At 34.2% G+C, this 12,009-nt stretch overlaps 1 protein-coding gene across 1 annotated transcript in view; it reads left to right on the top strand.

Annotated features, from left to right (window-relative positions):
* The window catches only part of ATRNL1 (attractin like 1), a 672,454-nt gene that overhangs the window by 139,309 nt on the left and 521,136 nt on the right, over positions 1 to 12,009 (top strand). Inside the window, exon 15 of the mRNA XM_060034012.1 lies at positions 3,256 to 3,437. Coding sequence (XP_059889995.1) covers positions 3,256 to 3,437 — 182 coding nt within the window. The remainder of the gene's footprint in view (positions 1 to 3,255; positions 3,438 to 12,009) is intronic.

The following is a 12,009-nucleotide window of genomic DNA, read 5'->3' as shown; positions in this document are numbered from 1 at the left end:
GCATGTGAACTCTTAGTTGTGGCATGCATATGGGATCTAGTTTCCAGGCCGCCTGCATTGGAAGTGTGGGGTCTTAACAACTGTGCCACCAGGGAAGTCCCAAAACTCATTAAAAAGAAATTTCAATTTAATTTTTATAGCTAACACTCTTCTTAGTGGACCCTAAGTACTCTTTCTTTCAAATATGAAAGAAAAAAGCAGAAAATTGAAAACTTGTATAGATATTTAACCAGTTCCATTTTCTTATTATACAGATAAACTGAGACACACTGGTTATGTGACTTGCTTCAAAGTGCCTGACTTGTAAATGGCAGAGGGGACTAATAACTGGGAGTTCTATTTCTGTTCAGTTTTTTGCCTGTTTCTATATCATGATTTTTTTTTAAAAATTCTTTCATAGAAAAATTTTCTGAACCTATGTAGTTCTAGAAAGTGTTGGAAAATTCCATCACAGGATTTAAGTCTTTCTTATATAAGTTCATGTAAGAAAATAAAAATTAGATTGCCTTTAAAAGTACGATTGAGGTTTTGGAATTTTCTCTATGTGCTGACTTTTGAAGCTTTTAAATAGTGATATATGCATGTGTATTCACTTTGAGTAAATTAGAGAATATTAATGCAGTAGGCAGGATTTGAGAAGCATTAGTGATATGACACTAAACTTGAAAGTAATGATTTCTAAGTGTTAAAATCTAAAATAACATGTAGATCAGAAAAAATACTTATAAAGTCTCTTTAAAAAGACAAAGAAAATGCTAGACTAAAATAAGATTTGACTGAAGGAATATATATATGTTTAAAGGAATATTACTCAATAAGAAGGGAATTAGATTACCAGTGGAAATTTGGAAAAATAATAGTGAAGTTTTATTTGGTAGTACCCATCTATTCATTGCTTGGGAAAATATTTTGGTTTGGTATAAGGGTTCTACTTGACCAGGCTATTATTTTGGAGAATAATAAATAGAATAAAATATTTTATTATGTACTAACTTACCTTGTCCTGTGTTCATATTTACTAAGAACCAGCTTGGTATATATATAGTTTGGTTTCCATTCAGCTTGTCTCAAGGAAGTAAATGCTCTAAATGGAGGGCCCAGTCTGTATAGTAGTTGCACTTTTCCATGAAAATTTGTGAATTGCATTTTTCCCATTGATCTCATATAAAATTGGCAATTTGAATTTGTCTAACTAAACTTATTGAAAAAATTAACTGCTATCCTTTTAACTCTAAAGCTGAGTTAATGCTCAATACTATGGAAGCCTAAAACATCAAAGCATTTGGGTCAGTGCTATAATTTAGTTTAGCCTCAAAGGCCCATGCATTGTTTGCATTTGTATGACTTATCAACCACGTATTTTTGATCTTATAAAAAAAAAAGCGACAGGCGAAACTAATGTAAATCCTTCCTTGATTTAGTAAGGAAAGAAACAGCCGAAGTTTAACCAAAACTTTTGCACTCTTTCCTTAAAGTGATTTGGTACTTTAGATTTCAGAAGACAAGGAAGATTGCTATATGTGTAGCCTGAAAATGAAAACAGACGTGTTTGAAAGTCTTATTAAATCACTCCAATTTATTGAGGGGTTACTGTGTTCCAAGCACCGCGTGTTATTCTTATTACTTAGTTTAACAGGACAGCAGTTATTAAAGAACCAGAGTACCCTGTAATACTAAGATATTATTTGCTTTTGTGATTCTCATTCTGTTATAGGTTTGCTATGTAAATAGTTTTCCAAAGGCTACATAATACGTGATTCCAATAGATTGAATGTAGATGCAGATACGAGAATACAGTTATATTAAACCAATACTAAAGAGATTTGCAAAAATATTTATAAAACAATGCCACACTTTTCACTATTTTGGTTTTTGGAGACTATAATTAAAAAATTAAATATGCTATTTATTTTAAGTTGTTATATTTTTCCCCAACATTTTATTATGAAAAATTTCAAACATAGAAAAAGTGAAAAAATTGTAGAGAGGATACCCAATACCCTCACCCTAGATTCTATGATGCACATTTTCCTCTGCTTTATTCCTGATCTCTGTGCCTATCCATGCCCTATTTATTTATCAACCCATGTCAATTTTTTGATGCCAGGGACCTGATTTGAACTGCTCCTAAGGAGAAAATTTGATGGTACATCTTCTTCAAGCCTATAATAGCATAAAGGGACAAGACATCCCAGAAACTGGAGAAATGTGTTTGTAATAAAAATTTAAATTTTAAATGAATAAGTATATTTTTAAAAGATCAGTTTTTATTTTTAATATGATCAAACCCAATAGATATAAAATGCATAAGGGAAAAAATATGTGGAGTTCTCAATTTTTAAGAGTTAAAGGGGTCTTGAGACCAGAATATTTGAGAATTGCTGCTTTATAATAATTCCATAAAGATTGTATTAATGCGTCCAAGGCTGAAAGGGCAAGAGGCACTGATATATTTAGTGATGTGGAAACTAAAATGTAGTGAAACTTCATAGATCGGTGTGTTAATAAAACACTGCAATGTTAATTAATGCACACTAGAGCATAACTTTATATTGTATTTATAAATCCATGTTTTAGAAAATAGGCACTGTTTTAAGTTCAATTTGGACCCTAAGGATAAACCACTGTTCCTGAATGGTATGTTTAAACTTTCGAAAGACCTAAATGACTGTGTAAAAATAAATACTAGAAAGCAAAGCTTATAGCTTCTTTACTATACGTAAATGAAATGAGACTTCTCGCCCCACAGTTATAATTAAAGAATCAAAGAACCAAGCTTATATCAAAATCGTACACCTGGGCTATGGAAATTAGATTTAGAGGACAATTAGCTACACTTGTAGGATAACTTTGAAATTGCTTTTGTTATGTGCTGGTTATTTTTCTATTAAAGTGATCTTGTATTATATAAATTGCACTTTGGGACATAAGTGCAGTAGTGATTTTACTTGCTGAGAAACCATATGCCAGTACGCTAGGTTTACACAGAAAGCCTAACAGTCAACACAGTTTAACAGATGTTATAGAGCCATAGCTTTTCTTATGTTTAAGAATTAAAGAAAAAATTAGGATCTTCTTATTCTTCATCAAACTACTAGACACATTTAGTTTGGTATGTTATAGTGATATATTTAAATTTTTATTGTTAAAATTATTTAAACAAATACTGAAGTTGTATTTAGAATTCTAAAATAATTGAAAAATACACATGCTTTTGGTAATCTAAAAATAAGATATAATTTTTTTTTTGACTAGCTCATCTTTGTGGAGAAGGATGGAATCATATCGGGGATGCTTGTCTTAGAATTAATTCCAGTAGAGAAAACTATGACAATGCAAAACTTTATTGCTATAATCTTAGTGGAAATCTTGCTTCATTAACAACCTCGAAAGAAGTAGAATTTGTACTGGATGAAATACAGAAGTATACGCAACAGGTAACAACTATACTTGTTTTTATTATGGAAATATGCTGATAATCCTGTAACCATTGGCAATGGTTCCTTCAGCCTCTTTTTGTTTTTTAATACATTATTTTTACTAAATCGTCGAAGTAAAAGTGTAGAACTGATTTCTTTGGTAATAAAGTTTTCTAAATTACTCATCTCATGTTTTGCTCAGTAAACCATTGCATTATCTTACCAAGAAGACATCTCATATGATCCTTTAAATATACTTTAAAACTTTTGCATATAATTTAAGAATTTGTTTTGTAGTGTAATAATTTTGGGATGTCCCTTATAATTAGAACACTAGACCAACACATTGGCTATATTTGTATATATGTATCTTTGTGTGTGTGTTCTGTGGGTTAAGTTTTTGAATTATACTATTTTCCTAGGTATAGATTTGCTTGAAATAATATACAAATAGTTAGCAGGACTTAAACTGATTTTTAAAGTACATGGGAGATTTGGAACATACAGCATTTGGGAACAGTTTCAATTTCCTAGAGAGTTGGTCCATAGAAAATGGAATATTTCCTTGGAAATAATGTCAAATATCATTTTATAAGAAATTTTTAATAGGAACTCACAGTATTTTCTGTTCTTGGGATGTTAAAATACAGTCAACTCTTAAGAACATATTAAGTTGGAGATTTGGAAATAATTTACTAAATATTGTTTTGAAATATCTTATTTAGATACTTACTTGAAATGTCTTGAGGACATTTTTAAAAATTGAGGTATATTTGATGTGTTGTTTCAGGTAGACAACATAATGATTTTATATTTGTAATATTGTGATATATATTGTTTTTGGATTTTTTTTTTAGGTTCCACATGTAAGTGAGATCATTTTCTTTCTCTCTCTGACTCATTTCACTTAGCATAATGCCCTCAAGAGCCATCCGTGTTGTTGCAAATGGCAAGATTTCAGTACCCTGTGATCTCACTTCTGTGTTGAATTTAAAACAAAGAAACAAGAATACACATGAAAAAACAAAAAACCAAGCTCAAAGATACAAAGAACAGATTGGTAGTTGTCAGAGGCAAGGGTGGAGGGTGGGCTAAATGGGTGAAGGGGGTCAAAAGGTACAGACTTACAGTTATAAAATAAACAAGCCATGGGGCTGCAATTCATGGCATGGTGACTATAGGTAATAATACTGTATTATATATTTGAAACGTGCTAGGAGAGTGGATCTTAAAAATCCTCATCACAAGGAAACTGTGTATGGTGACAGATGTTAAGTAGATTTATGTGGTGATCATTCCACAATATATACAAATATTGAATCATTATTTTGTATACCTGAAAATAATATAATGTTATATGTCAATTATACGTCAATTAAAGAAAAGAAAAAGTATAGTCAACTCTTAAGTTGTAGGAGATTTAGAAATAATTTACTAAATCTAATTTAAAATACCTTATTTAGTTCATATACATACTTGAAATATACTAAGATAATATAAACTGTCATAGCATCATTGAAGATTTTTGTATTTTGTGTCAAAATAAAATTAGAGCTCAATATAGATCAGGTAAGTGATAAAGCTAAACAATAATAAATACCTCAGATCTGAGGTGTGTACAAGATTTGGCCAATGTTTAAGATACACACACACACACACACACATAGACACCCTGTGGTAAATAATCCACAAAGTGGCATGATTTCTACAAATAATGGAGATACGGCTATAATTCAACAATTCTTTGAAAACTATATTAGATCTCAATGACTTTTTTTGACCTTAGGTTATGGCTTTTATTGGACAAGGGTCTGTTGGTGCTACAGAACTCCACTCTGCAGTGCAGTGGATATGGTTTTGGCTTGAAAACTTTTCAGAGCAAAGATTACCAATTGCTTGCTATTGAAACAGTTAAGTAATACTTCCTTGGTATAGCTGATTTTTAAGCAGCATTGAGGACAGCGTATCAAAATGATGGAGAGCATGCAGTGTGGACATACTGCTTACCTCCACAGCTTAGTAGCAAGTTAGCCTCCTCAGTTTATGTTCCTCATCTGTAAACTGGGATATAGTAATCATAGCTACCTTATATGTTTATTGTGAAAAATAAATGAGGTATTGTATGCAAAGAGCATAGATACATTTTATTTCTTAGTGTTTACCAAAGTTATCATTATTATTGTTTGCATTTTAAAGATTATTTTTGTATGTCTGTTTCCATTACTGCTGTAACTATTTCCAAGAATCATTAATTAGATAATGAATTCTTACGTAACTAAATGAATTTATTTGATGAATAGTTAATAATATTGATATTGACTGTAGAAAAATATTTGCCCCAGAATAGTGTTTTAATTTTTCCACTTTACAAAGCCTTCCTCCACCCACCCCCACTAATTATACTAGGACCTTTTCCTTCTTAAGATCATTTCTGATTTATGCTAAAGAATAGGAATATATGTTACTGATTTTCCTTTTGCTAACAACAGGGGAACAAGCATCTGATTTTTAAAAAGTGATATAAGAACAGTTTTGTATAAATGTTAAAAAATTAGAGGGACTTAAACAACTCTTTTGAAATGTTTGTATGAACATTCAGTTCATTACTATTGCCTGCCATAATTTTTGTGGTGGTATTAGTGTGTGTATTTCTCATGAGTATTGATACAGATAATTTAATTTCTAATGCCATTTTATATCTGTAGAGTCAAAGCCCTCCCCCATTAATAAAATTGATAAATTTATTATACCTCCAGTTTTTATAAATATTCAAAAGTTTTACGTGGATATCACATTGTGATACTTGGCTGTCAAACATTTGTTATATGCTTGATATTAATGGGGAAAAGAAAAACTATAATAATTAAATTTGTATGAAAAATTGATCTGTAAAATCATTTTTGTGTGAACTGAAGCTGTATTTCTGGGAAGGATGGGCTAATCTTCATTCATTTAGTACAAATTTATTGAGCACCTTCATTGTACTTGGCAGTCTACTGCTTGCTGAGAATACAGAGATCAAAAACAATCACTGTTGTTAAAGAGCTTATGGGGGAGAAATACAAACACAGTTATACCAAAGTGTGATAATTGCAATGATAGATACACGCAGGGTGATGTATGAAGGTAGAGGATGGATACCTGACCAGTAACGTGGACTTAAGGAGTTTCCTAGAGTAATGCTGTAGTTAATTACTGCAGGACTTTGAATTGGCCAGCGCATGAAGATATTTGTAAGGAGGTCAGAGAAGTGCCTCTGTTTTTTCTCTTAATTTGCCTTGTTTGAGAGCTACCAGCCTTATGGTTGAGGATAAGATGCAAGTGGTGTCATCTAGGAGAGATCTGTTGATTTTTAAAAAATATTTTAGAAAATATTGACAGGGTGTTATTTGTAAAGTTTTATTTTTAGTCATATGGAGCATACAACATAATTTAAGATCTATTTATATTCTTGTACTACCAAGAGCTTCATTTCTTTAATTACAAAATTGAGATTCAGTTATCAATGAACATTTGGAAATTAGTTCTACTGAATATGTATAACTTATAAAGAGCATCTTATTGGTAGATCCACATTCTTTGAGTTTTAGAAAGTACTAGTGTTTGGCATTTGAGCTCTATTGCTATTTTCCTTGTTTAAAATACATTATTTTTAGTTTTTACATTTTAAACTTGAAATATGCTATTTTAGAAGTTTCATATTTCAAGATTTCTTACATAAGTTGCTCACTTTTTCTTATGATTATACAGTAGGTCCTTATTAGTTATCTATTTTATATATAGTAGTGTGTATATGCTTATGATTATAAGTCATAAAGATTAGACCAACAATTATTTCGGATGTATGATGAACTTAGATTCAGTAGTTTGTGGCATAGCCTGCCCTGTAAATGATGAATGTTTTATTTCATTAGAAATATGAGCTTTAGCAAAATTTCAAAGGTGGAATTTTCTGCAAGGTGACATTCCGCTAAGCATATCTTTATATAAAATGAATTATATCCTGAGTCATTGCAGTTGTATAAACTTAAGGTAACCTTTCTGTAGCAAATAAAGATTGACAAATTCATGCACTTTAAACAGGTATCCTAGATCAAATGATCATTTACTTATCAGAAATGGCTAATGAAATGTTGCAATGATTTATGGTGTGCTGCAGTAAATTTTCATAATATAGTAATTTATCTTTCATTCTTCAACTGCCTGTCCAGTTCATTTACTGCGTAATAGTTACTTTAAATGTTTTATCAACTGCTTATTTTTCTGTTCCTCTCCTCTTCCTTGCAGATTCTTATCATGATGATTTAGAGAATAATATTTCATTTTAAATGACTTGTTTTTACTATAGATAGTTTGGAAATATAGACAGAGTTGCTGTAATGTGAAGCACAGTCATTAATCTGAAATAGCTATGTTGGATTGATTCCTGTTGTTATTATCCAGAACTATAAAAATGTTATAGCTTTTTTGTTATCAAAATATCTTTGAGAATAAGTATGAAATATATGATGATCACAAGGCAAAGCAGCATGTGTATTTTTATAATTAGAAACATTATTTATTAAGCACTATCTCTGTCTCAGGAATTGGATTTTGGAAAATAAGCATCTCTGTTCTAATGGCCTTGCTTAGGAAAATTTGTTGACTACCTACTATGTGTACAGTACTCTACTTAGGTGATATGAGATCTACTGTTATAATGAATATTCATAATATTTTAATTTCATTTAAGATATATTTGTTGAGTATTTTCTGTGTGAAAATTGTTATATTTATACACTATAAATTTCTAGGTCTACGGATTCTTTATAAGCTCTCTAGGACCATTTGTACAACATATTTAGAATAAATACTGGATTTGTATATCTTATTTCTATATTGTTAAAGACTCAAGTGGAGGGACGTATTTTTCTCTATCCTGACAATAATGTTAAAAAAAAAAAAAAGATGATGTGGAGTTTTGAAGCTACTTCACATTATAATATTATTAGCTTGGTAACTGAGAACATAAATTATTATTATGTATATTTAAGGTAGAAATGTTTAGGAATGATGTCAGCAAGGTGATAGAATGGGAGTTTGCAGCACTCATTCCCTCACAGAAACATTGATTTGAACACTCATCCATATACAAAATACCTTTACAAAAGCTAAGGAGTCCAGGTAAGAGATTATAGCACCGGGTTGGGGGCGGTGGGGGGAACACAGAAATAAGAAAACACTCATTGAAGATGGTAGAAAGGACAGTTTCACATTACCTGCGTCATCCTTCCCCTAAGCCTGCACGGTACAGGAAGCACGGTGAGAAAGGGTGAGAAATACCCTCTGCAAAGGGGGAGGAGAATGAAATGAGCACCGATTTTGCTTTGGACCCTACTTCCAGGCCTGCTCTAGTGAACCCCGGTGCCTGGATGATCCCTGTGGACCCAGGCGCCAGGCATATCCCAGTGCCACACTGGCTCCTGTGGCCTCAGGCTGCAGGCTGGCACCCGCAGACTCAGCCTCCAGGCTAGTCCCCCATATCCCTAGGAAACAGGAGACCTAGGATCCACACCCTCCCCATTAGACCCCAGCACTGGGCTGGCCTGTAGAGACCCAGGGTCAGGCTCATCCCAGTGGACTCAGGCTTCAGGCCCTCCCCTATGATCCCAGGTACCAGGCCCACCCCCATGGACTTAGGCGTCAGAAGACTCAGGACCAGGCTTGCCCCAGTGGACCCTGGTACCAGGCTAGCCCCTGCAGCCTCATGACCATACTTGATGGCCCAGGTGCCCGGCTTGCCCCAGCACCAGTCTATAGGATTCAGGCTCATGGCTTGATCCAGTGCCAGGTAAGCCCTGTGGATCCATGCTCCTGGGTGGCTCCCACAGTTCCAGGCTCCAAACTGGCCCATGGACCAGGCTGCAGGCCTGCCACTGTGGACCAGGTTCCAGGCTCACCACTTTGTACTCAGTTACCAGTCCTACCCCAGTGGATCCTTGTGCCAGACTGGCCCTTCAGACCTAGGATCCAGGCCTGCACCCACAGACTCAGGCTCCAGGCTTGCCCTCGTGGAAAACAGAAAGCGGCAGAAAGTTCATTTAAAGGAATAATTACAGGAAACTTCCCAAATATGGATAGGGAAAAGAACATCCAGATCCATAAATCCCAAAGAACCTCAAATAGATTAAACATAACGAGACTTTCACCAAGACACGTTATAATAACCCCAAATAAATCCAAGCATTTATGCTCAATTGATGTTTGACAGAGGTGCCAAGAACACACGATGGGAAAAGGACAATCTCTTCAATGAATAATGCTGGCTATTCTTATGCAGAAGAATGGAAGTAGATCCTTATCTTACACCATATTAAAAAATCAATTCAAAATGGATTAAAGACTTACACACATTAAGACTCGAAACTGTAAAACTACAAGAGGAAAACACAAGAAAAAATCTCAACATTGGTCAGGGCAATGATTTTTTTGGATGTGACCCCAAAAGCACAGACAACAAGAGCAAATATAGATAAATGAGATTGTGTCAAACTAGTAAGATTCTGCATAGCAAAGGAGATAATCAAGAGTGAAGAGACAGGGCTTCCCTGGTGGCACAGTGGTTAAGAATCCGCCTGCCAATGCAGGGGACACAGGTTCGAGCCCTGGTCCGGGAAGATCCCACATGCCATGGAGCAACTAAGCCCATGCACCATAACTACTGAGCCTGCGCTCTAGAGCTCATGAGCCACAACAACTGAGCTCACGTACCGCAACTACTGAAGCCCATGCTCCGCAGCAAGAGAAGCCACCACAATGAGAAGCCCGCACACTGCAATGAAGAGTAGCCCCTGCTAGCTGCAACTAGAGCAAGCCTGCTCACAGCAACGAAGACCCAACATAGCCAAAAATAGATTAAAAAAAAAGAAAAAAGAAAGAGTGAAGAGACAACCTATGGAATGGGAGAGAATGTAAACCATACATCTAATAAAGATTTAATGTTCAAAATGTATAAAGAACTCAAATAATTCAACAGAAAATAAATAACCCAGTTAAAAAATGGGCAAAGGACATAGAAATTTTTCAAAGAAGACATAAAAATGGCCAGCCAGATATATGATGAAAAGCTCAACAGCAGTAATCATCAGAAAAATGCAAATCAAAACCAATTGAGATATCACCTCACACCTGTTAGAATGGCTGTTATGAAAAAGATAAGAGGTGGGCTTCCCTGGTGGCACAGTGGTTGAGAGTCCGCCTGCCGATGCAGGGGACACGGGTTCATGCCCCGGTCCGGGAAGATCCCACATGCCGCGGAGCAGCTGGGCCCGTGAGCCATGGCCGCTGAGCCTGCACGTCTGGAGCCTGTGCTCCGCAACGGGAGAAGCCACAACAGTGTGAGAGGCTCGCATGCCGCAAAAAAAAAAAAAAAAAAAAAAAAAAGAGGTAACATATATTGGCAAAGATGAGGAGAACAGGAACTCTTGTATACTGTTGGTGGGAATGTAAGCAGTATAGTCAATTTGGAAAATGGTATGGAGTTTCCTCAAAAAATGAAAACTATCATATGACCCAGCAGTCCCATGTCTAGGTATATATCCAAAGGAAATTAAGTCAGTATCTTGAAGAGATATCTGCACTTCTATGTTCATTGCAGCATTATTCACAATAGCCAAGCTATGGACACAACTTAAGTGTCCATCAACGGATACATGGATGTATAAAGAAAAAATATATATATATACATATGGGTATGTTAATTAGCTTGATTGTGATAATCATTTCATAACGTGTACATATACCAAAAAAAAAATCATACACCTTATATAGGTATAATTTTCATTTGTCAATTATACCTCAAGAAAGCTAGAAAAAATGAAAAATAAAATCTCAAAAAGAAAAGCATAACTCTAAAGCAGAAACAAGGAAAGAAAAAGAGGTGTTCATAATCTAAAAAATTTTGTGAAGAGAGTACCTTGGACCAAGAATATATCATTATTTTTTCAGTCTCATTAGAATAATATATTTTAAAATTGAGTAATGATTAAAATAAGGTATATAAATACAGCATATATTTTGTTTCTAAGCGACTTTTGAAATATCATTGAGAGCACTAAGAAAGTTTACTTTGATGGCATTTGTCAACCTCTGTTAATTAAATTTAGGCATCAGGGTCAAAGATTTTATTAGTTTTCTTGATCTCTTTAATAATGAAAGTAGATGACATTAATTTATCTAAAACTGCACTAAAGTCCTTGTGTACTAGTAGAGGTCTGAACTAGGAGAGAGGCCCTTCTTCCTAGTCCTTTGTGAACCTGTTGTGAAGTCTTCACTCAGCCTTTATATACTGTTCATTGATTTTGTTTTCTGTTTTCTCACAGTGCATAAAATGTCAATTTAGCTTTAGATTCTTAACTCCACAACTGATTAGATTGGTAGTAACAGTAGTAATAGTAGCTGCAGCAGAAGTAGCAGTAACAGTAGCAGCAACACAATATGTTAAGTTTTTTTAATGATCTTCCCTCGTAAGATAGGTATTTATATCAGATATCACCATTTTATAGAAGAGGAAACTGAGGTTCACGAGGGCTAAAGAAATGACCCCAGTCAT

This window comes from Delphinus delphis, chromosome 16 (genome assembly GCF_949987515.2).
Source record: "Delphinus delphis chromosome 16, mDelDel1.2, whole genome shotgun sequence".
Classification (NCBI taxonomy): Eukaryota; Metazoa; Chordata; class Mammalia; order Artiodactyla; family Delphinidae; genus Delphinus; species Delphinus delphis.
This window is presented reverse-complemented; position numbering and strand designations above follow the sequence as displayed.